We start from the raw sequence: 25,855 nt of genomic DNA, 5'->3' as shown, positions 1-25,855 counted from the left end.
CTTGCTCTTACCTGCAAGATAAGGAGAAAGAAAGCAATCAGTCGGAACCTGAAATCAAACTTCCGATCTAGAACTGATTACCCGGAACCTTTGCTTGGTTGCTTGCCTAGCATTGCTCTCGAATACTTATCCTTAATTGTTGTCAAGATCACAAATTCCTTCGGCAAATACCTCAGAACAGTTGGTATGATATTAGCTCTTTACACTGAAGCTGCCAAGTATAGATGAGTCGCTGCGAAATAATGGTCTGAAGACCATTTAAATGCAAAGGTTGCGCACCATTTCTGCTATACAAAAGATTGAAGTAGAAAGTTTAACGACAAGCTAGAACAGATCACTACAGCACGACGCCCTTCCTGTGGAACCACACAATCCAGACGGAGGAGTCTAAGTCAAATCCAAGCTCAGCACCATTGCTTTAATTGAAGAGATTGAGAAGCCTCAACAGCCTTTTGCTAGCACCGTCGTCGAAGAACAAAGCCTCGCCATACCACATCCATTACTTTGTCAAACAGCAAAAGTATCCCATATCATCAAGATCGAACATACTCCAGATTTGACGGACTTGTTTTGACCCTCAAATTCTGGAGTCGACTCGCTCCTTTGGAGGAAACCAGAAAACCCTCTAGCCCAGTTCAAGAATACACATGTGGAAAGTCAAGTACAACAAAGCACGTGCCGATTCGTCCGTCTTCTCCAAAATCAAGAGTACCTCATATCATCTATTCTCTCTGTTTCTTCTTTTTATCCTTGTTGCTGAATGAAAGACAATGAGAATGAGCACAATCAACCGGAACCCAAGATCAACCTACCGATCTGAGACTGATTGTTTGGAACTCTGATTGCTTACCTTGTCTGTCACCTCCTTCGGCAGATCTTCTCCTTTAGAGACTTGGGGAACTCCTACTATATGATTTGTATCACACTTGACCAAACCCGAAACTACAAGTAAGCTTCAAATGAAAATGATACATTACCTTGTGCGTCAACGCCAACTAAAGATATCACTCCTAAATGAAGGAAAAGTACTTCCAAGAGAAGATGCCACATCTACTACAGGACAGAGAAGGCAAGTGAAGGCGACACCACACTTCGGTACTTGGAAGTTTCATGATTACTCAATGGCTTGGATCTTGCAAGTCCCCAACCAAGGAGATTCCCTCACTCGAGAACTTAGGGGAGCACTGTTTGTACCATACTTGACCAATCCCGAAACTACTGAGCACCGGTCAACAGTATACCGTCAAGGACCCACAAGATTATTCCTCCAACCAGGAGGCCAATCACAACGCAACACGTGTCAGTATCAGAGGCCAATCACAGCGCAACACGTGTCGATATTAGAGGTTAATCACAACACGACACGTGTCAACGTCAAAACAAAGCTAGAAACTCTCTTCCATAAAAAATGATCATTTTCCCACAATAATCCCTAATGTCATTGGTACTAAACTATTCACTAGAACTCACTAAAAGAGAGCTTGAACCTATGTATTTGTGTAAAGCCTTCACAACTAATGAGAACTCCTCTACTCCGTGGACGTAAACAATCTAGGTGAACCACATACATCTTGTGTTGTTTGTTTCCCTGTCTTTATTCATTTACATACTTATCCACACTAATGACCAGAGCAATCTAGCGAATGTCACAAACTTGACACTTTCTGTTGTACCAAAATCCTCGCTGATTTTGTGCATCAACAAACATAAAATAAAATCATACGACATCGTTTTGCAAGCACAGAGAAACAGAACGAAAGTTAATTCAATAGCTAAACAGATTTCAAAGAAAATAGAAAATAATAAATAGAGTTTTACTCTCAAGCTTGTAAAAACAACAATTATTGGCTTGGGTAGCTGTTCTAATGAAAGAGCAGACAAGCTATGCGCAACATCTGACCATAGTGTAATCTTAGCCTCTTCATTTCTGTAATAGAAGAAAAGCCAAAAAAATAATAAAAATTTGAAAAGTCATGAAAATCTTAATTTATTTATTTATAATCGTTCAAACTTTTTAAGAGAAGAATATGAGTATTAGACAACTCATATGGAATTGAGACACAAAAATAATTTTAAATTTTATTATGGATACGAAATGACCTGATATTTTGTATGACCAAATCACATTTGCGATCAATTCTCTGATTGATCTGTATTGCTTATGAAGCCTAGACTGCAACCAGGTGACCAATAACATCTTCAAATTAAAAAAAAAAAAAAAAAAGAAATTGATAAGTTCATAGTAAAACGTTGAATAAAATAAGCACCAATAGATATTAATATGCTTATTTATATGTATTATTACCTGTCAAGATGTCAAGCTTGTTTAACAGAGGATACAATCTATTATAATCTTGTAAGAAAAACCTATATCGTGGAATAGGCGGAAAGGCACTTGTCAATTTCTTAAAAACTGTCTTGGAAGTCAACATGATGCGGGTGTCGTGCAAAACAACTCTGCATTGAGCTATTGTCTTGTTTGTATGAAAATTCATAATTTCATAACAAGCACCCACTTCAATCTTTGGAACTATTATTTCATGGTCCATTTCATCAGAAGACGCTTCAATGGCTTGTTGCTTGACAATTAAAGAGATCAAAATATAAGAAATAAAAACATTCAAAGCACTGTGGATAAGTAAATGGCCCTAACTTTTATGGTTGAAATAACATGGAAATAGGTACAAATGACAGATACTGAACAACATGGATAGTAAATAGCAACTGACACACCCCGACCGAAATCAGGGCGTGCTGGCCGTCACTCGAAGGTGACGTAGCCATGTGCGCGTGCGGAAGCGATTAAGAAGGTAATATAAAAGTACTAATAATTAAAAACCTACTAGCATACAAAGTACTAGTGTATGTGAGACACAATTCAGAGCAAGTCTACAGCAGTAAAAAAGGAAAAGATACGACATATGTACACCCGAAGGTGACCCTACAATGGTGAGTGTCTGTCAGAAATGCCGGGACGCCCTCTGGAATAAACCACCGAACTTGCTAGACCACTAGAACCTGGAGGGGCGCAAATACAAAAGCGTGAGTGGGCAAAAACAAAGTTCTTTGAAAACTCTTTAGCAAAATACATTCTAACCCCTCGCCGTAAAACCTGTATACTTCCCAGAAAATGAACATATATACGTATGTATAGATATGTCAATCATGCTTCATGATATGCCATTCATGCTTGAGAATATGCCACAACAGAATCTCATAATCAAATATAAATGCTCAAGCGTAATTCATATCAATAACATATAATCTGGCAGCCGGGAGTCACCTAACGTGACATGTATCGCTGCATATAGAGCTCCAATCTCAACTCAACAACTGAATCTGCACACGAGTCGGAGCCACCTAACGTGGTCTACACGACAGGACTGGGTGTAATATATACGCTCTAGTGCTACGATCACGTGAAGACTATGCGAATAATCGCGGGTCACCTACGAGTCGGAACCACCTAATGTGGTATGCACGACAAGGCTTGCACCTAACTTGGATCCAAGGCGAGCGTGTGGTGCGGGTGAACATCACGTGAAGGACTCTGCCCCTCTCTGGGCGGGAGCACTAACACCGGGGGTGCAGATTATGAGCTCTCTAAGCATCTCAAACTACTATTGCATAATAAACAGGAATGCATAACCACATGAATACTGCTTACCTGGCACTTACCTGTGCGTCTACAGCACCAAATACACATATATATATATATGTATGCCACTACTAGTACATGCGATGATGCGTAAACAACATTCATATGATGCATGGCATAAAACAAATAACCTTTTCTATTTAATTTCTGGGAATTAATATGTATATAGGTATATACAGAAAACAAAAGCCCACTCACTGATAATTAGAAGGGTCGTAGCCCCCCTGCCTCGAGTGTGTACGCTCGTCCTCGGAAAACGAATCACCTATACGCGACAAAGTTACGAAAACATTAATTTAAAAGCACCTAAGCAACTTCTCGTAATAACTTCTCATACATTGCTCAAATTGGACAATTGAATATACCAACGTGATCTACACAACCTCAGGATCACACCCATATTTTTAGAAAAATTTTTGGACCCCGCACGCGCCCCCACGCGCCGGCCAAGGCACGGCCCTACGCGCCCCCCACGCGCGGCCACGTGCCATGCACACTGACGGTGTCAACAGACGCCGTCAGGAATATTCCGTTAAACTGACGGAATATTCCATTAAACTTAACTGATTCCGTCACTGCCGTTAGGAATATTCCGTTAGACTTAACGGAATATTCCCCTTTCTTCTCCGGCGAGACGCCGGCGCCGGCGACGGCGCCGGAAAACTGGGAAATTTTCTAACTTAGTTTTCTCCTTCGTTTTTCAACCATTTTTCACGATCTTTATACCAAAATGAAGCTTAGGACTAGTAGAACAACGTTAGACCACTTTTACAAGCTAAAACTCACTAGATCATACCTGCAACAACGATCAAAGTTCGGCCAACTTCGAACCTAGCCTTTCCGACGTCCAAATTCACCCAACGAACCACTCCGAGGCTCCTTGGGACCTCACAAACACAACTACAAGCTTCAAAATTGCAAAAACAAGCTAGTTTAAGGGTTGCATGAACAGTACATAATTCGGCCATTGTTGAAACGACGTGAAAACGTTCGAATTCTTACCTGGAATTGGTACCACTGGACTCCTCTCAGCCCCACGAACACGATGGTGGTCTTAGTTTCTCGATTGGTGAAGTATTGGGTATGTTTGTGTGTATGTCCGTGTGTTGAAGAGAAGAAGAAGAAGAAGATGAGCTCGGGGAGGAAGAGAGAGAGAGAGAGAGAGAAAGACAGAGAAAGACAGAATGAGGGAATGAGGGAGGGAATCCCGGGGAAAGTGAGGGTGATGTGTGAGTGTGTGTGTGGTCCTACAACACCACACTACACAACACTTAACGTACACAAACAAATTAGGGTAAAATTGTAATTTCAATGTACGTTTCGATATTTCCGGGACGGGATGTCACAACCTACCCTCCTTAATAGAATTTCGTCCCGAAATTCAAAACAACCTCATTTAACCCCTAGTGATCGAAAAACAATCTAGGATACAAATCCCTCATCCTATTTTCTGTCTCCCATGTCGCTTCTTCAACCGAGTGATTCCTCCACAAAACTTTCACCAAATTCACCGTTTTGTTCCTCAGAACCTTCTCTTTCCAATCTAGGATCGTTAACGGTTCCTCGTCATACGTCAAATCTGGATTTATCTCTAACGGTTGAGGAGGGATCACATGTGATGAATCAACAACGTAATGTCGGAGCATAGACACGTGAAAAACATTATGCACTTTAGCCAACTCCGAAGGCAACTCCAACCTGTAAGCTACCTCACCAACTCTTTCTGTGACTATGTACGGTCCGATGTACCTGGGACTCAACTTCCCTTTCTTTCCAAACCGCACAACACCTCTCCACGGTGAAAGCTTCAGAAATACCCAATCTCCGACCTCATACGTTCTGTCCGTAGCATGTCGATCTGCTAAACTTTTCTGCCTATCCTGAGCTGCTTTCAGGTTAGACCTAATTACTTGAACGTTTTGAGTAGTCTCCTCGACAATCTCCGGGCCTACTAAGACTCTTTCTCCAACCTCTGACCAACATAACGGAGTGCGACAAGATCTACCATACAAAGCTTCAAATGGCGCCATGCCAATACTTGAATGGAAACTGTTGTTGTAAGAAAATTCCATCAAATCTAACCGCTGGTGCCAAGCATCGGTAAACTGCAACACCGAAGCTCACAGCATATCTTCCAAGGTCTGAATAGTTCTCTCGGACTGTCCGTCCGTCTGTGGATGATATGCCGTACTGTAAAGTAGTCTCGTACCCAAAGCTTCTTGAAAAACTACCCAAAACTTCGATGTGAATCGTGGATCACGATCCGAGACAATACTCACAGGGACACCATGATACTTCACAACCTTGGAGATAAACAATTCCGCTAACCGGCTCAAAGAATACTTCTCTCTTACTGGAATAAAATGTGCCGACTTAGTGAGCCGATCAACGATCACCCAAATGCCGTCAAAGCCATTATGTGTACGCGGGAGCTTGTACACAAAATCCATAGTGATATTTTCCCATTTCCACTCTGGAACGGGAAGCGGCTGTAACAGCCCAAACGGCTTCTTTCTTTCTGCTTTAACCTGCTGACAAACAGCACAACTGCTCACATACTCAGCTATCTCCCTTTTTATACCCGGCCAATAGTAAAATGGTCGAATGGTATGATACATTTTGGTCGCTTCTGGGTGCATGGTATAAGCCGAGATATGTGCTTCATCGAGAATTTCCTTCTTCAACTCCACATTACTAGGCACGAACATTCTACCCTCTAACATCAACATGCCATCAGAATCACGAACTCTGAGATCTCGCCTCCTTCCTTGATCTCGAGCTCGAATTAGTTCTTGAATCTGTTCATCAGCTACTTGAGCTTCAAGCACCCGATCAACCAAGATTGGCCTAACTTGAAAATTAGCAAGTAATGCCACTTCTCGATCTTCTGCTTCTAACCTTACTCCCGTAGCACGCAAGTCCACCAAAAGAGGAATACGACTAGCGTACAACGCATTGATACGGCCATGTGACTTCCTGCTAAGTGCATCGGCTACCACGTTCGCACGACCAGGGTGATAGTCAATCGTGCAATCGTAATCGCTGAGCAACTCCAACCACCTCCGTTGACGAAGATTAAGTTCCTTCTGGGTGAAAAGATACTGAAGACTCTTGTGATCTGTGAAGATCCTACACTTCTCTCCGTAAAGATAATGTCTCCACAACTTCAACGCAAAGATGATAGCAGCCAACTCCAAATCATGTGTAGGGTAATTCATCTCATGGGGTTTCAACTGCCGCGAAGCATAAGCAATCACCCTACCATGCTGCATCAATACACATCCCAGACCATTCAAGGAAGCATCGCTATAAACCTCGAAATCACCACTATCGTCCGGGAGTGCCAAAACAGGTGCATTAGTGAGACAATGCTTCAACTGCTGGAAACTCTGCTCACACTTATCATTCCACTCAAACTTAACGTCTTTCCTTGTTAACCTCGTCAGTGGCAAGGCAATCACCGAAAAATCCTTAACGAATCTCCGATAATATCCCGCCAAACCAATGAAACTTCTCACCTCAGTGACGGTTCGTGGTTGCTCCCAACTCTCCACAGCTGCAACCTTCTGAGGATCAACAAGAATACCTTGAGCAGAAATGATGTGCCCCAAAAACGCGACTTGATCTAACCAGAACTGGCACTTGCTAAACTTAGCATACAATTGGTGTTCTCTCAACCTCTTCAACACCAAAGTAAGATGTCTAACATGCTTCGCTTTGGACTTAGAATACACCAGAATATCGTCAATGAAGACAATGACAAATCTATCCAGGTAAGGCTGAAATACCCGGTTCATTAAATCCATAAAAGCTGCTGGTGCATTCGTCAACCCAAACGGCATAACCAGAAACTCGTAATGACCGTAACGAGTCCTGAACGCCGTCTTAAGAACATCATCCCTACTAATCTTCAGCTGATAGTACCCAGACCTCAAGTCTATCTTAGAAAATACACAAGCACCTCTCAGCTGATCAAACAAATCATCGATACGAGGTAATGGATAACGGTTTTTAATCGTCACCCGATTCAATTGCCTGTAGTCGATACACAGCCTCAAAGTTTCATCTTTCTTTTTCACAAATAACACTGGAGCGCCCCAAGGTGAAGTACTAGGCTGAATGAATCCCTTATCCACTAATTCCTGTAACTGCACTTTCAATTCCCTTAACTCAGCAGGAGCCATACGATAAGGAGTTAATGAAATAGGATTAGTACCTGGAAGCAACTCAATAGTGAAATTCACGTCTCGATCTGGGGGTAAACCAGGTAAATCCTCAGGAAAAACATCAGGGAAGTGTCTAACCACTCTCACATCCTCAATTCTGCTAAGAACGGTCTCCTCTAGCACCACATGAGCTAGATATCCCTGACAACCTTTAGACAACAACTTATTCGCTCGCAAAGCCGAAATAACGCCGTGTCTTACCCCACTCTGCTCACCCACAAAAGTAACCTCAGGTAATCCAGGACGGTGAAACGTAACTACTTTCCCGTAACAATCAATGTTGGCACGATAGAAATGCAACCAATCGTTGCCCAAAATCACATCAAAATCGACAATATCTAACGGGATAAGATCAGCGGGCATAACAACACCCTCTACTATCACTGGACATCCTGGGTACATACAATCTACAACACATCTCTCTCCTCTAGGCATAGCGAATTCTAAATCGTACCCTAGAGGTGTGGGGCGAGGTTGCGTTACTTGAGCAAATGTATGGGAAATAACGGAATGTGTAGCTCCACAATCAATTAAGACTCTAGCAAAATAACCAAGAATGTTTAACGTACCCATAATCAAGTCCGGGTTGTTCTGAGCATCCTGCAGGGAAATATTGTGAATACGCCCCTGGCCCTGCTGTCGTCCGCCACGACCTCTGCTCGCTTGAACACCGCGACCTTGAGCTCCACGCCCCTGACTGGGCTGACCCATCTGTCTCTAAGACCCTGCACTACTAGTAGCATTCTCACTCTGTTGATACTGTCCTCCTTGGTACCACTGAGAACCACCCGTTGGAGCTGGAGGATACGGCATGTAGTTGCTGGGATACGGGGGATAACTACCTTGTGAATAGGAGTCATGGGGGTATTGATACGGTCCCGGGGCATAGGGAACAGCATCACCCTGATAGTGGTAAGCACCACCTCTACCTGCTTGCCCATAATTACTCGGACCCTGGATTTGCCGAATCGGTGCAGGTGGCGGCATAAAGGTCTGTTGCGGCTTCTGCTGCTGACCCTAAGGACAATTCACCGCTATATGTCCCGCCTGTCCACACGTGAAACAAACACCGCTGCCACGCCTGCATTCGCCGAAATGTCGGTTATTACATCTACGGCAAAATGGAACTCGGTTTCGGCCACCATCACCTTGTCTCTGGCCTCGAGCACCTCCATAAAACCTACCTCCACGTCCTTGTCCAGAAGCACTGAAACCACCACTTGACGAACTCGAACTAGTACCACCCCTTTTGAAGTTCTGAGTTTGGCGAGGCCCAAGCGACACTTGACTTTTCCCTTTGTCATCTTTCTTTTCATCACTGTCACTCGACATATTCTCTGAGTCCTCTACCCTCAACAATATCTCATAGAACTCCTGGTAGGACTCACAGTGAGTAGTAGTTGCCATAGAACGCCATCTCTTCCTAGTACCCAAGCGAAAACGACGAAGCATCTCCGCCGGATTACCAGCGACATCAGGATAGTAACGAGACAGGTCAGTGAACTTACGGTAATACTCGTTAGCCGTCATCTTTCGCTGTCTCAACTCAGTGAATTCCTGTTTCTTACGGTCAATATACTCAGGGGGTACAAATCTCCTTTGAAACACGTCCTTGAAAACATTCCAATCGGTCCTCTGAGCTGGAGTCAACCTACGAAGTTCTTGTTCCCACCAAGCTGCAGACTCCATCTCTAGAAACCAAGAGGTTGTCTCAACCCACCTTTCCATAGGAAGGTTCCCCTGGTTATGCAACACACGGAAAGTCTTCTCTATGTGTTCCAACCAACGTTCTGCGCCTTCGTGACCCTCATTACCTTTAAACTTATCCAACTTCAGGTTATACATAGTCTCCAGAGGAGTCCTCTGGGGAGGGCGCATCACTGTTTGAAGGGCTGTAGCAATCACTTCCCCCAACTGAGTAAGATCGGGGAAACTAGACTCATCTGAACGACGTGGTTCCCGACGAGGCGGCATGATTCTGACAGAAGACACCAACTATTAGAATACTCACAAAGACACAGGACTGCCAAACCTAGGCTCTGATACCAAGCTGACACACCCCGACCGAGATCAGGGCGTGCTGGCCGTCACTCGAAGGTGACGTAGCCATGTGCGCGTGCGGAAGCGATTAAGAAGGTAATATAAAAGTACTAATAATTAAAAACCTACTAGCATACAAAGTACTAGTGTATGTGAGACACAATTCAGAGCAAGTCTACAGCAGTCAAAAAGGAAAAGATACGACATATATACACCCGAAGGTGACCCTACAATGGTGAGTGTCTGTCAGAAATGCCGGGACGCCCTCTGGAATAAACCACCGAACTTGCTAGACCACTAGAACCTGGAGGGGCGCAAAAACAAAAGCGTGAGTGGGCAAAAACAAAGTTCTTTGAAAACTCTTTAGCAAAATACATTCTAACCCCTCGCCGTAAAACCTGTATACTTCCCAGAAAATGAACATATATACGTATGTATAGATATGTCAATCATGCTTCATGATATGCCATTCATGCTCACAATATGCCATTCATGCTTGAGAATATGCCACAACAGAATCTCATAATCAAATATAAATGCTCAAGCGTAATTCATATCAATAACATATAATCTGGCAGCCGGGAGTCACCTAACGTGACATGTATCGCTGCATATAGAGCTCCAATCTCAACTCAACAACTGAATCTGCACACGAGTCGGAGCCACCTAACGTGGTCTACACGACAGGACTGGGTGTAATATATACGCTCTAGTGCTACGATCACGTGAAGACTATGCGAATAATCGCGGGTCACCTACGAGTCGGAACCACCTAATGTGGTATGCACGACAAGGCTTGCACCTAACTTGGATCCAAGGCGAGCGTGTGGTGCGGGTGAACATCACGTGAAGGACTCTGCCCCTCTCTGGGCGGGAGCACTAACACCGGGGGTGCAGATTATGAGCTCTCTAAGCATCTCAAACTACTATTGCATAATAAACAGGAATGCATAACCACATGAATACCGCTTACCTGGCACTTACCTGTGCGTCTACAGCACCAAATACACATATATATATATATGTATGCCACTACTAGTACATGCGATGATGCGTAAACAACATTCATATGATGCATGGCATAAAACAAATAACCTTTTCTATTTAATTTCTGGGAATTAATATGTATATAGGTATATACAGAAAACAAAAGCCCACTCACTGATAATTAGAAGGGTCGTAGCCCCCCTGCCTCGAGTGTGTACACTCGTCCTCGGAAAACGAATCACCTATACGCGACAAAGTTACGAAAACATTAATTTAAAAGCACCTAAGCAACTTCTCGTAATAACTTCTCATACATTGCTCAAATTGGACAATTGAATATACCAACGTGATCTACACAACCTCAGGATCACACCCATATTTTTAGAAAAATTTTTGGACCCCGCACGCGCCCCCACGCGCCGGCCAAGGCACGGCCCTACGCGCCCCCCACGCGCGGCCACGTGCCATGCACACTGACGGTGTCAACAGACGCCGTCAGGAATATTCCGTTAAACTGACGGAATATTCCGTTAAACTTAACTGATTCCGTCACTGCCGTTAGGAATATTCCGTTAGACTTAACGGAATATTCCCCTTTCTTCTCCGGCGAGACGCCGGCGCCGGCGACGGCGCCGGAAAACTGGGAAATTTTCTAACTTAGTTTTCTCCTTCGTTTTTCAACCATTTTTCACGATCTTTATACCAAAATGAAGCTTAGGACTAGTAGAACAACGTTAGACCACTTTTACAAGCTAAAACTCACTAGATCATACCTGCAACAACGATCAAAGTTCGGCCAACTTCGAACCTAGCCTTTCCGACGTCCAAATTCACCCAACGAACCACTCCGAGGCTCCTTGGGACCTCACAAACACAACTACAAGCTTCAAAATTGCAAAAACAAGCTAGTTTAAGGGTTGCATGAACAGTACATAATTCGGCCATTGTTGAAACGACGTGAAAACGTTCGAATTCTTACCTGGAATTGGTACCACTGGACTCCTCTCAGCCCCACGAACACGATGGTGGTCTTAGTTTCTCGATTGGTGAAGTATTGGGTATGTTTGTGTGTATGTCCGTGTGTTGAAGAGAAGAAGAAGAAGAAGAAGATGAGCTCGGGGAGGAAGAGAGAGAGAGAGAGAGAGAAAGACAGAGAAAGACAGAGTGAGGGAATGAGGGAGGGAATCCCGGGGAAAGTGAGGGTGATGTGTGAGTGTGTGTGTGGTCCTACAACACCACACTACACAACACTTAACGTACACAAACAAATTAGGGTAAAATTGTAATTTCAATGTACGTTTCGATATTTCCGGGACGGGATGTCACAGCAACTGTAAATTAACAGGTGTAACTAACAATTTAAAGGAGATAGATACGTGTAAAAAAAATTGTGCATTACACAGAGTAAACTCAAAAATGAATGTATCATTTGACAACATAAAATTAAAGAATAAAGAGTTTAGAGATAAATTGTATACAACCTTTACTACATAGAGTATAAAAACCATGTCATGTGCATTAAAACAAATAACTCATCCTTAACACAGAAGATCAAATGTTTAGAAACTAATTTTACGAAAAAATGATCACTAACCTTTTCATCAACCAATATACAATGTAAGGCTGTATATTTATCGCCCATGCATGGATACTTTGGTTTCCATATTCTACAAACACGCACTTTAATTTTGACAACCTTTTTATATGCCACCAATTGGTTAAGTGGAGTTGGAACAACTATGAAATAATGATGGTAAAACAAAAACACACACAGTTATAAAATCAATTGTTCCTCTTTTTTTATTAATAGCATTAAAGTAAAAGTTTATTGCACTGGATCCTATCCAATTTCATTAAGTCCTGACATCATTTTCATCCAAGAAATATTCAAGATTAAATAGGCCTGTCTAGAACACCATAACGTAGCTAACAAAATGAAAAATATGGATGCAAACGTAATATTACAATTAAAACACTATGAGAAAGAAAAACTTGAAAATCATCGTATCAAAATACTTGTCAAAAACTTATAAAGTTTGCACTCACAACTGGAATATCCAGCGACAAAGGAATTTATTAGTCATAGAGTAAGGTAAACTACTACTGTGTGCAAAAAAGCAAAAGGGAACCATATATGTCTAATTTGATGAGAGAACGTAATAATTTATGACATTATACGACTACAGCAACATATTCACACGACAAAACCGAAGAGATGAAGAAAAGACATGTTAGTTTTTCCTATAACCAAATAACAACAATATTTAATTATTAAGCGGAATTCATTCATGTCATTAAAACCAAGATAAGAAGTAGTTTCACATTTTATGAACGAATCATCAAAGAATACTAATTCCCATCAGCTTTGATCCAGGTAAACTAACAAACAAATTATAATTAAAAATTGATGACTCATAAGCTAAACTAATTCATGACTGCATCTGATGAAACAATGATAATTAGCTGTCGCTAGTTTGATCTCAACACTACACCAAATTTAAGCACCACAGTAATATAGTTAGAGACTGAACTAAAAAATCTGCATGCAATATAACAATACCAAGCTAAACAGTTTGGGAAAAAAAAAAAAAAAACAAAGATCAACAACACCAACAAATGTAAATATTGCCAACCTAGTGAAATGTAAACCATAATTGATTTATCAACTATAGGATAAACTAAACTATGAGTTAATACAAAGAAGCAAAAGACAATTAGGGATCCCTATTAAGCTACATTAGACTCAATTAAACCACAACAGCAATATAGCTACACATTCAGTCATAAATTGGATCAAACCATAATACATGCGAATAAACCAAACACAATTACTTGTCTCTAGTTTTATCCCAAGACTTTAAAATTTTAAATTATGCCTCACATGGCTTATGTACTACAACAACACAGCCGCATAATAAACATAAAAATTGGTGTGGTATACAGTAATAGGAAATCTACCAATTTTCTAAAAAGCAAAGATCAAAGAAAACAACTAAATTAGGAAGAAAAAAAAAAAAGCAAACAAATAACAATCACCAATTTATCAGGTGTAGAATAAATTAAGGCCTCACTTACAAAGCATATTTTTTACGTTAAAACCAAACAACTTGAGGTATCTTTACAACATATTGATCCTCAATCATAATAGTTATCATTGATGTAATTAATCTTTTATACGCATGCATGCGCGCGCACACACAAAAAAAAAAAAAAAAAAAAAAAAAAAAAGAAGCAAGTGCTACCTATTCTAAAGAGTCGAACAGAATAAAGCAGCAGATTAGTGAACAGTTAATCATGATTTCTTTGGAGGCCAAAGAAACCTCATTAGCGATGGTGAATCCATATGGAAGTAGCTCTAGATTAGTGATGGTGATTTTAAAATATACACTGAAGAGCCATTCATTGAATGATGTAACTATTAAATCTGTTAAATTGCAGCAAGAAAATCTTAATATACACTCTTAAATTGAGATGTTGGTCCAATAGTCATAAATAGTTACCAATATGTATTATCATCCACAACAACTATCAAATTAATTCTTTTGATTACTTAGTTACAAACATAACTATTATTCCTGACAAACCAGTGATGGCAAGTGATTATCTATAAACAAACCCTTCTTCCAATTGCTATTTTCGTAGTTGCCAAAATCTTCCACCACGACAATAAAAATAGCCATATTTTCATGAAGGTACACCCATTGTATACAATTACATATCTAAACCCAAATATGTATACCATATAAGAACACCAAATCAACTAATTTGAAAAAAAAGTGAAAGATCAAGAGCAATAACAAACGGGAACATTTGCATTTCAATGAAATAAAAATTGCAAGTTTAACATGAAAACCAGACCAATCTACATAAAAATAACGTAAAAACTAATTGAAAGAACAAAACACACTATCACCATAGCATAGTTTCTAAACAGAGGCAAAACCAACCAGCAAAAAATAAATAAATAAATAAATACATCCAACTGAACACCGAAACATATGATCTGAAATAATTAAAACAACTAAACATAGCACTCAAATAACTCCATAAAAAGTAAAAAAATCTAAAAACCCGTAACCTGACAAAGACAGTAAGAACTCCAAGTGCAAATCCTCAAGAGAGAACCTGTGAAATTCTGAACACAAAAGCGCTAAAAAAAATAAAAAAAATAAAAAAAAGGAAAAAAAAGCAATTAAAATTCGATGCTCAAAACGAAATAACATCACACACGACAGACTAACAACATCATAGTTGCAGGGAAAAATAGAAGCTCAGAAGTAAAACAAATACAAAGACAAAAAGCAGAACAAAAAAGAGAACAAAACTTACAAACTCAGATTTGGAAGTAGCAAAAACACAAACGGGATAAAACCCAGAACTCCAAAACGAAAAAAAATAGCGGGAGAGAACGAGAAATAAGAAAGGAAAGCTGAAAAGGCAAAGGTGAGAGATGATTGACACGTGGCGGAAGCTAAACCAAAAACAACAAAAAGCATATTTCTACAGAAGGAAGAGGCGAGAACAACTTTGAGAAAATGGCAAAACAGGCAAGTCGCTATACAACTTGAAAAAAAAATCTAAAACGTGAAGAAAACAAAGGGCGAAACGGGAAGTGCACTGTTAATGAACAGCACCAATCCATCGGATTTTAGAAGAGAGTAATGACCAAATGTTGTTTCAAGATCTTTACCTCATTTGGAAATGAATTAATCTTCATTAAACATAATCTATGTTCAATCTCAAAGATAATAGTTGTCAGATAAATTAAATTTTTTTCGACGTCATTGTCATTTAATCTTTATGCCATGTTCTCAAATATGAGAAATTATTGAGTAGTACAATATTACCACATTAGCTTGTAGTACTTCTATTGAAAATTTGTCATGTGTTCAGTGCTTACACAGTTGTACTTAATCAAACCTATCACTTTAAAAAATAAAAGAAAAATAGAGTAAAAAACCATCGCCCACCCTGTGAGACAGTCCAGCAATCTCCCAAACTCCCTCCATAATCAATCTCAGGCTCCAACACGACAACCATATATATTGTCGTCCCTCCTTTTTGTTTCTTCTCCTTCTCGCATATCTTTTGATAATGTTTTTCTTAACAACTATCAAAGTATTTTTCTAGATTTAACAATCTGTTTTCTAGATTGAATTTAAATTTACACAAAAGAAAACACTTTGTTTTTCAGATTTAACAAATTTGTGTTTCCAGATCGATGTCCTTAACCATTATCAAAACCACAAACCATTATTTACAGATTTAACAAACCATTATCAAAGTGTTTTCCAGATTGAATTCAAATTTAAAATTGATCCATCTCCTACTTAGCAAACAAAACTTTCAGGTTAAGGACATCCAAATTTTTTCCAGAATGAAAAATTTACACAAAAGATTAAAAAAATAGATAAGTGAGAGAGGGAGAAAGGAGTATACCAGAGAGGAAGACAAGAGAGAGAAAGGAAGCTGTGAGGCGAAATTAGGGTGCAACTAAGGGTTCTGCTTTACGGTGTCGGGCTGCTAGTGGTTGTCGTATGTTTTTCATTTTTCTCCTTTTTTAGACATTTCAGTTACAAACTAGTCATTATGTCACATCCCAGTTCGTACAGTAAGATATTTTTCGTTTTGAGCCATGCCTTCACGAATTTATTCTTGGGTTTCCACCCAAAATGCGTCTTACTATAGGGAGGTGGGCATTTATATATAAGGCACATCACCTCCTCTTCCCCAGATGATGTGGGATTTTACACATTAGCACAGTGACATTTCCATTTCAATATTGAACAATATCTCAAGTTTGAATATTTAATCTCCATATATGTAAAGAGGAAAACGAATATTTATTGGGTTTAAGGTATTGGGCATCAAACACATGAGCCCAAATATGACCAATGGACCAAAACTCAGGCCCATGAGGATTGGGAAAAGCTTTCCTGATGCTGAGGCTTGTGCTTGCGCCATCAAACACCTGGTGGACGACGCTCCTCTTTCATACACCGTTTCAATTGTCACCGACTGCGAGCCGTCGCACGTTTTTCTTTGACCCCATAAAACCCACCCGCCGCCTCCTTCCTCCTCCGTTGTATCGCAAACCACTGAGAGAGAGAGAGAGAATGTCAGGGCTAACATGCAACTCTTGCAACAAGGAGTTTCTGGACGACTCGGAGCAGAAGCTCCATTACAAGTCCGAATGGCACCGCTACAATCTCAAGCGCAAGGTCCCCGATCTTTTTCTCCTCACCTGACAATTTTATTTCTAGGGTTTTGCTTTGATGTTTTTTCATTCGATTTATTGCTTTTTTGATGTGGGAAAATCGAAAGATTGGAATTTCCCAAACGCTGGATAAGAAAACGAATTCCATTCTTCTGGGATGAATATAAAGTTCATGTTTTTTTGTTTGTTTGGCTTTGATTCCAAACAGATGTTTGAATACTTTGATTGCTGATTAAATTTTAGTCCTGCTGATGCTTTTTGGATGTTTGTTTGGTTTTCTGATGAAACTGAGCTGCCTGTCTTTAAATTTTCACTATTTCCCCATAGATTGTTCGAACTGCATAGGAACAATAATCAATTTTGGCTCGAATGGTTTGTAGAGGAACTCTACCTTCTCGGATCCATTCAACACGTGCAATTTCTTTTCCGTCGATACGCCCTGCAATTTGTACTTGAATCCCTTTTGTACCTGCCTGTTCAGTTAATTCAATAGCTTTTTTCATTGCTTTGCTAAATGAAACTCTATTCTTTAATTGTCCGGCTATAAATTCTGCACATAAAGCTATTCATATATGTTCTCTATGGTAACTGGGTTCATGAATTATGGTCAACAAAGGGGCTAAAACTAATGCGATTAGTCGTATTAATTATAATTTTGGTTAAAAAATTTTCGTGTTTTTAGATCACCCAGGTTCAGGTCCATAAGCAGTGACAATTGCCCCAAGTCGGACATCCAATTGCTTCGATTTGAATTATCCGGAGGATGCCTAACCAGTTATCCATAATATCAAATAAATCATTTTCATCTTTGGTAAATTTACCAAGGGCTATAGTCATAGTGATCCTCCCATTCAACTACTTAAACTGAAGAGGACTCGAACCTCCAGGCTCTTTAGCACGAGATTTTGAGTCTCGTATGTCTACCAGAGGACGGTAGATTCTGCATAATTAATCATTTCTTGGCCTCGGTTCTTTCCACTAAGCTTGTAGCAATATTCATGTATTTTGAGTTTCTATTGAGTTATTTTTTAATTGGCCATGCATTATGTTGTCTTGTTAATGCTCGTTTGACGAAATGCTTTCGTTTGATATGTTGTGGCGTGCTATCGTTCCTTTGTAGTTTACAGTTTACCGGCTTATTCAGTGACAGACGTGTTTTGATGAATTTTAATAAATTATGAAATTTTCTTGAAAACAATCAGGTGGCTGGGGTTCCTGGAGTGACAGAAGCGTTATTTATAGCGAGACAAGCTGCACTTGCTCAGGAGAAAAACAGTTTGAGTGAAACCCCAATGCTCTACAGTTGTGGTCTTTGTGGCAAAGGGTATAGAAGTTCTAAGGCTCATGCTGAGCACCTCAAGTCACGAAGTCACATTCTGCGGGCCTCTCAAGGGGCCAGTGAACAGGACGAGAAGCCAATAATTAGGCCACTTCCGAGTCGTGTTGTTAACAAAGCTCCCCCGAAAAGAGAGGCAAATGATGAGGAAACTGATGAAAGTGAAGATGAGTGGGTGGAGTTTGATCCTGACGAAGACTTGGCAAAATCTTTGACTGATATGAATGTGGATGAGCATGCATCTGAAGAGGATATGGATGAAGATGACGACTTTGAGGAGTTGGATCCAACTTGTTGCTTTATGTGCGATCATGATCACGACACCATAGAGAGCTGCATGGTTCACATGCACAAACAACATGGATTCTTCATTCCTGATATCGCGTATTTAAAGGATCCAAAAGGCCTCCTTACTTATCTTGGTCTCAAGGTACTGAAATGTGTACATTCTTCTCCTGTAGAAACTTGTTCCCGTTTTGGATTTCTCCTCATAAATTGGATGACTCTTCATGTCCTTACTTTTCAGGTTAAAAGGGATTTCATGTGTCTGTACTGCAATGATAGTCGCCATCCTTTTAATAGTTTGGAAGCAGTTAGGAAGCATATGGTGGCAAAAAGCCACTGCAAGGTACACTACGGTGATGGTGACGATGAAGAAGAAGCTGAGTTGGAAGAGTTCTATGATTATAGCAGCAGGTTTTTGTCCTTTCCTATCCAATTTATTTAATTCTATTGATGGCTGTTTAATTATGTCAAAGTGTTCCAAGTATTCCTTCCCTTCTTTATATATGTTGGTATATCTTGGCTGAATTGCTTCTGTCTTGGTTTTTAGTTATGTGGATGAGGCTGGCAAACAACTCGTAGTATCCGGTGATATGGCTAACAGCGTAGAACTTGGGAGTGGTGGCTCTGAGCTCATTATTACTAGAAGATCTGATGATGGTATATCATCCAAAACACTTGGTTCCAGGGAATATTTGCGCTATTATCGCCAGAAGCTGCGTCCATCACCTGCTAATGGTGTCGCCATTACAGCTGCATTAGCCTCAAGGTGGGTTTCTAATCCCATATGCTGAGTCTGCTCTGGTTTTGACAAAATAATTCCCCCATATTCAGCATAAACCCTAAACGCTAGGTTAGAACAAATCATTTGATAACATAAGTTGTGTTCTAATTTTCAGGTACCGAAGCATGGGATTGGCAACGGTGCAGTCAAAAGAACGAATGGTCAGGATGAAGGTACTGAAGGAAATGAGAAGGTCCGGAGTGGAGGCTATGCGGAGTAAGATGGGAATGAAAAGCAACGTCATCCGGAACCTGCCCAAGAATTGCACATATTAGTCTCAACACCTGCGATATCTGGAGCTGAATGATGAGTGTTGAGAGCCTGAAGTTTTTGATGTATTTTTCTATTTTTCTGAGAGTTTTTCTACCAGTAAACATCTTTTAAGTTGTATCTTTTGTATTTTAAAACCAGTTTGAGCATAAATAGCAAGTGGCAGTATTTCGTTTGTATGAACTACAATTTTTACCATCATGCAATACAAGTAATCACTTTTTTCGCCGGCTTTCAGAGGGAAAAGGCCCGCGGCGTCGGGGTTTGATCAAAATGCATATTAGCCACGAAATTATATTAGTATAGATTCATATGCTTAAAATATTTGACAACTTAATAAAGCAAAACAAGATATGAGTTTTCTAGTGGTTTATGTATTTTAAGATGGTTTGGCTTTATTAAGGGCTGGTTTGGTATTGCTGTACTTTGAAAAAAAACTGTTTCTGCTGTGCTGTGAGAATAAGCAGTTGTGAAATAAAGCAGCAGAGTGTTTGGTAAACTTTTTTGTAAAAGTGCTTTTGAAAAAAAAAAAAAAACAGTATTAGAGTGTGTGGTAAACTTTTATGTAAAACAGATGTGAAAAAAAGCCAGTTTTTCAAAGCTGGGTTTTGCAGCTTCTTGTTTTTGGCTTTTTTTCATCCAAAACTGTGAAAAAAAACTGAAGCTAAGTGTTTACCAAACACAAAAACAGCTCCCAGCTTTTTTTGATAGCAGCTTTTTTCAGAATCACCTCAGTACCAAACCAGGTCTAAGTTGTCAAGTTTTTTTAAGCTTTTAGACCTATAAACTAATATAATCTTGTGACTAATATGCATTTGGTCCTCACATGTCGTCAAAATGAGTACCTTAGGAGTGCAGGACGGGCATTTTTGCTTGAACACCATAAATGCTCATCATATACCTAATCATCTGTCATGTATCATTTCGCATAACCTTGATTAATATTTTTCAAAATTGAAAAAGTAACTTTTAATGTGAAAGTTAAAAATAATTAGGTAAAAAAACACATTGTAGATAATTAGATGTATAGTAAGCATACACCATAGTTATAGCGATAAGCAAAAATACTCTCGAGCAAGGACTGTTGCACGTTGTGCGTTAATGCAACATTTTGATAGGTTGCCAATTCAAGACAAAAAATTGAAATGAGATTTTCTCAACGCGCTTCCTCTTAAGAATGGATGTCGATTCCAGACGCTAACTGCATAATTATTACACAATTAACACCAACAAATGTCTTAAGAAATGCCATGCAAAGATGGAATTTTTATTTTTTTTGGATTAGAACTGGATATGCTTTAACGAGAGATGCTCTTCCTTTCAGACATAGACACAAAGGAGGAGGAGAGAAAGGAATATATATAAAAAGAAACAACGGAAATAGTAATGGGCAATTAGCATGAATGATCACTTTCAGCATTTGGTTGCAGAAGGATAAAGGTTATTTTCGGAATGTGCATATACAGCAAACTTTAACTAGAAGAAACCATGCTAATCTCATGCTTGACCCGAATTTTGAGAAATTTATAAGATTTGAAGCAAATTAAGGCTAAAACATTTAAGTAACAAAGGAGGCAATGGATTTGTCATGTAAAATGACCAATTAGCACATCTCATAAGTTCATATCAAATTTCAGCAATTTACAATCCAGATGTAAGCTTCTTTTACATGTGAAAACCACTGAAGAAGATGAGATCCACAGCAAGCATCCCAGTGCCTTTCCACTTTGGCGTCTTCCGATGGATCTCCTTCTTTCTTTCCTTCACTTCTTCTATTCTACTTGAGCCCTGCCAAAGGATATAATACACGTCGTATGAAATCAATAGACGTACTGTAAGTTCGGCTTAATGTATGAAATACGAGAACTTGAGAGGGCTACAAAACCTAACGCCGCGTAGAAAATGAGTCCCGTCTTTTTTTTTTATTTTTTTTTATATTAGAATATATAGTTATTAAGGCCCAGATTAATTTATTAAAGAACTTTCTATTCAATGGAAACTTAAGAATGAACGAATGTGTATGCAGGTGATCAATGAATAGAGCATACCTAATTGTCATAGAAGCGAGAACGACGTCTACGATAACTGCAAATAAAAGAGGAAACGTGCATAAATGTTAGGTAGAGACAAGAAACAAATGAATTCTACAATCTTTTACGAAAGTTAAACAAGAGCCGTAATGCTCATGTGCCAGTACTGAGCTCTCCAAGCCCCACTTAAAGAGATTCCTCTACTGGCACAATCAGTCCAACAAGAAAATGAATCAAATGGTGCATTTTTTTAAGGGAATTTCAGTAAGATGGTGCACTAGATTTCTTGCAGTAGCGTAATAGTCATGACTTCCTATCCATGCAAGAATGTTGATTGTTCAAGGATACAAAGCATAACAGGATGAGTTACGGATTCCATTTTTATTTTAAAAAACAAATGATGTACAAACACACTCGTAACAGAAAGATACCATTCTATGAATCAATGAAGTTAAAATCTAAAGAAATCCCACACAAAAATTGAATAAGGAACATTGCAGACCTGCGATGACTAGAGCCACCTCTGGAGGAGCCACTTGTACCCATAAATTCATCATCGGTCTCATTATACTCAGGGAATTCAACAGATGTCACAGAACCTTCATCAGAATTTGAATTATCATAACTTGCTCGGCGATTTCCTCTTCTTGTGTCAGCAACTCTTGACCTTCTTCTGTTTCTAGAATTCCTCAAGTTATCAAAAACCTGATATAAGATGCAGGAGGTCCACCAGTTGCGTTCATCCCCATGGAAGTCCTCAAACTCATCTCCAGTCTCATCGTCACCATATTCAATCACATAATCTCCTAAAACCACCCCGCGAGGGACTTCTGAATGTATAGTGCTCAAAACATCTATGATCTCAGAGGACTGCTGGAAATTTTCCCAATCAAGCAGCCGAGCAGGATCAATCTTTGAAGGACGAGAATGAGGGTGCTCCAGCTGAGCATGTTTTTGTAATTCCAAATACGAACCCATAAATTTACAATGATGCTCCTCACAAAAACGCTTTTTCACATCCAGATGTACACGAGCCTTGTCAACAACAACCCACCCAGTAACTTCCCCCCTACACAAGGGACAAGTAGGCTTGCAATCGTCTTCTGATGCCTTTGGCTCAGTATTTTCTGCAGAACTCACAACAGATTTTGTAGGAGATGACATACCATATGCACTCTTGAAGCGGTCTAAACAATTGGAGTGTAGGTGGTTTGTGTCACAAACAAAAGGACAGCACCCTTTCTCATAAGATGAGCACTGAAGGAGTACACCATTGTGGGGGAAATCCAAACATATAGGACAAGTTACATCTTCCCAGTTTATATTTAACTCAATATCATCCAAACTGAATGAACTGGGTTGAAGCTCTCTTTGATTAGAAGCTTCAAAGGCCATGGTGGGGTATATTACTTAGAATTAACACAAGCACATGGCATGCACCGTACAATCAGATCAGAATTACCACTTTAACAATAGAAACTCTGAGCATAGGTAAACCAATCTTCCAGGTTAATAGCCACTGATCAAATATGATAGCATCCTACATGAGACTCTGCATAGCAAATGATCACAGTAAGTATGATGAATAGTGTACAGAAAAGCTAGGAGATGAAGCAATGCAAAATTGTTCACCATATTCTATACTCTTCGGAAAAAAAAACTTCAGTAACCTAGACTTAAAAACAATATTACCAATGACTATAGCTATTAAAGCATATTAGAGGAACCCTGTAAATGATATATATTGAACAAAAGAGACGGGGGGAGGGTTGCGAGAAGGATAGGTTTTTGTAGACATTATTCTAACAAAGATGAGTTGCGATGAGCCAAATAACACTGCTTTTTGAAACAAGGTACCGAAACTAGCACAAACCATCACAGAACTTCTGTTAAATTAGCATATTACCCCTTTTTTATGATCTAAATGTGCAGCATGATGACCAGGAAAATTAAAGCATGTTCAGTAAGACATTTTTTCTTCCGAACCGAAAGAAGCCAGGTCAACTGTATGGATTTAGCTAAGCAGAGTAACCAATCAACATAGAACACAATACATATATAATCTCAATTCGTTTTGTTTCCTTCTTCTGAGTTGGTTTCAGTACCCAATAAATTATGTTGTATGCTTGTCACCAATCTCCAGGTTGAATGTTGATTAGAACAACCGATAAGAAAAGTCAACAGAAGCAAACAGCCATCACAGGAAAATCAATTTCAACAAGCAGTTTCTTCAGCCTACTTAACCAATAATATACTATCCCATCAAATTCAACAACACATTATCTTTATACACTAGAACAAGCAAACCCAAGTAATTATATCAATTTGAAAACATCAATTAAGCTGAAAAAATAAATATTAAAACAAATTAATCAATCGCAAATCTTTCAAATTAAACAAATTGATTAACCCAGCAAGCATAAACAACAAAGAATCACAGTTTTTCTGAGAAAATATGAATCAGAATCAATAACTAATCACAAAAACTGATCAAACCAAAACATGGGTTATTCAGTGAACTGAGAAATGATCCAACAAAACGACCCAAGGCAGCAAAATCATCGGTGAAAAGTTAAAAGATGAAAACTTTACTCTAATGAGTATCCAGAAAATCAACAAAAACCAATAAATCAATCCATGATTCACAACCAAAGCATCAATCAGAAAGGGAAAAAAGAAACCCAAAAGAAATTGAGAGAGAGAACTGGGAACCTGGGTCTCACCTAATATATGAGAATCTTCGATTGAAAAATGGGGGAGAACTCGAAGTGGAGATTGAGGCCAAAGAGGAGGAGACAGGGAGGGGCTTAAAAATGAAAGAAATTTTATTTTATTTGATTTTTGTAGAAAGGCTTGAGGTTTTATGTAGAGAGTATTCTTTCTTGGTCTCCCTCTTTTGTTTATGTTTTGTGTGTGCGCGATTCGGGTTTGGGGAAGTCAGTTTTGTGAGGAGTAGGTTGAATGGTCTCTCTTTTTATCTTCAAATTTTCTTTTTTTACAAACTATAGATCTAATGGTGGACTTAGTTTCATAATAGGTTAGCAATAATGTAGTTCAAATTCATATTTGACGAGAATCGAACTTAAATACCTCTCACTTACGAGTGAAAATAAATATCATTAAACCGTAATACTAAGTGGATGGTCACTTATTGTTAAATTGATATGAAAGGTGGAGTGAACATGTTTTTAATGTTTATATCTTACTGCTGATATCAAATTTAAGTATAAGTGATCATAAATTTTTTGTCACCGAAAAAATTGAGGAATAAGAAAACGAGACTCATGTGATTCCACTTTATATCGAACTTCAACAATCTGAACTGTTTATTTTGTAAGTCTCGATTCATAGATCATCTTTTACAAAAATTCAACTCAATCCAATACTATTTGCCTATTTAATTATCACGATAAAGTTTTAATGTTTATTTGAGAACAAAGTGTTCGTTAATTTCTTTAAACCCAATTAGATACCTCAAATATTTCCTGTTTAGCTAATAATTTGCAAGGATGATCTATAAGATGCAACTTAAAAAATAAATGGTTCGAATTGTTAAAATTCGATATGATGTGGACTCTACAACTAATTTCTATTTTTTGAGAAAAAATAAAAATTCGATATATATATATATATATATATATATATATAAAAGATAAATTACACTTAGAACTTTTAGAGTAAAATGACTGTTATGGCCTCCTGCTTTGACCAAGCTTCTTAAGTTCTTAGTGAGAGTGACATAGCGTTGCTTAATTGAGCACGATTCTTGTGTTTTAAGTTATACCCCCCGATCGGCTATGTAGGCCATTGGCCTGGAATTTTGTCTTTCCTTCAATTAGTTACTATGTTTGAAAACGAAATTTTTGGATTTGACACGTATTTACACGTGTATATTCCATATGCATTTGGAAATATTTTCTTGTTTAATTGGACAATTTGTTATTTTCTTGTGGAAAAAACACTAAGACAGTTAAACGATCAATCACAATTTCAAATTAGGGGAGACTTGCGCGATTGTTTTCGAT

General features: G+C 39.1%; 2 protein-coding genes and 3 long non-coding RNA genes across 5 annotated transcripts; 1 reads left to right on the top strand and 4 right to left on the bottom strand.

Annotated features, from left to right (window-relative positions):
- Nucleotides 1-2,270: 2,270 nt before the first annotated feature.
- Nucleotides 2,271-15,041, bottom strand: LOC148695151 (uncharacterized). Its single transcript, XR_015965124.1, has 2 exons — nt 14,990-15,041; nt 2,271-2,579 (listed from the first exon to the last, which is right to left on the bottom strand). It is a non-coding gene; the product is annotated as an uncharacterized LOC148695151 (long non-coding RNA).
- On the bottom strand, nt 2,636-3,924 carry LOC148695153 (uncharacterized). The gene is made up of 2 exons (XR_015965122.1): nt 3,857-3,924; nt 2,636-3,018 (listed from the first exon to the last, which is right to left on the bottom strand). It is a non-coding gene; the product is annotated as an uncharacterized LOC148695153 (long non-coding RNA).
- Nucleotides 10,024-14,062, bottom strand: LOC148695152 (uncharacterized). The gene is made up of 4 exons (XR_015965121.1): nt 11,891-14,062; nt 11,685-11,795; nt 11,087-11,153; nt 10,024-10,228 (listed from the first exon to the last, which is right to left on the bottom strand). It is a non-coding gene; the product is annotated as an uncharacterized LOC148695152 (long non-coding RNA).
- A 1,830-nt stretch (nt 15,042-16,871) lies between the features above and the next one.
- LOC137717964 (cytoplasmic 60S subunit biogenesis factor REI1 homolog 2) lies at nt 16,872-19,983 on the top strand. The gene is made up of 5 exons (XM_068457486.2): nt 16,872-17,132; nt 18,331-18,894; nt 18,991-19,160; nt 19,297-19,515; nt 19,646-19,983. The coding sequence occupies exons 1-5, from the start codon at nt 17,028-17,030 to the stop codon at nt 19,803-19,805; spliced, it is 1,218 nt and encodes a 405-aa protein (XP_068313587.2). The 5' UTR covers nt 16,872-17,027; the 3' UTR covers nt 19,806-19,983.
- Nucleotides 19,984-21,382: 1,399 nt separating this feature from the next.
- Nucleotides 21,383-24,777, bottom strand: LOC137718309 (uncharacterized). Its single transcript, XM_068457831.2, has 4 exons — nt 24,554-24,777; nt 22,333-23,382; nt 21,849-21,885; nt 21,383-21,588 (listed from the first exon to the last, which is right to left on the bottom strand). Exons 2-3 carry the CDS (start codon nt 23,223-23,225, stop codon nt 21,849-21,851), a joined length of 930 nt encoding a protein of 309 aa, XP_068313932.2. The 5' UTR covers nt 23,226-23,382; nt 24,554-24,777; the 3' UTR covers nt 21,383-21,588.
- Between the last annotated feature and the right edge of the window lie 1,078 nt (nt 24,778-25,855).

This window comes from Pyrus communis, chromosome 8 (assembly GCF_041283825.1).
Source record: "Pyrus communis isolate YQ-2024b chromosome 8, ASM4128382v1, whole genome shotgun sequence".
NCBI classification, from domain to species: Eukaryota; Viridiplantae; Streptophyta; class Magnoliopsida; order Rosales; family Rosaceae; genus Pyrus; species Pyrus communis.
The sequence above is the reverse complement of the archived record's forward strand: the minus strand, read 5'-3'. Positions and strand labels throughout refer to the sequence as shown.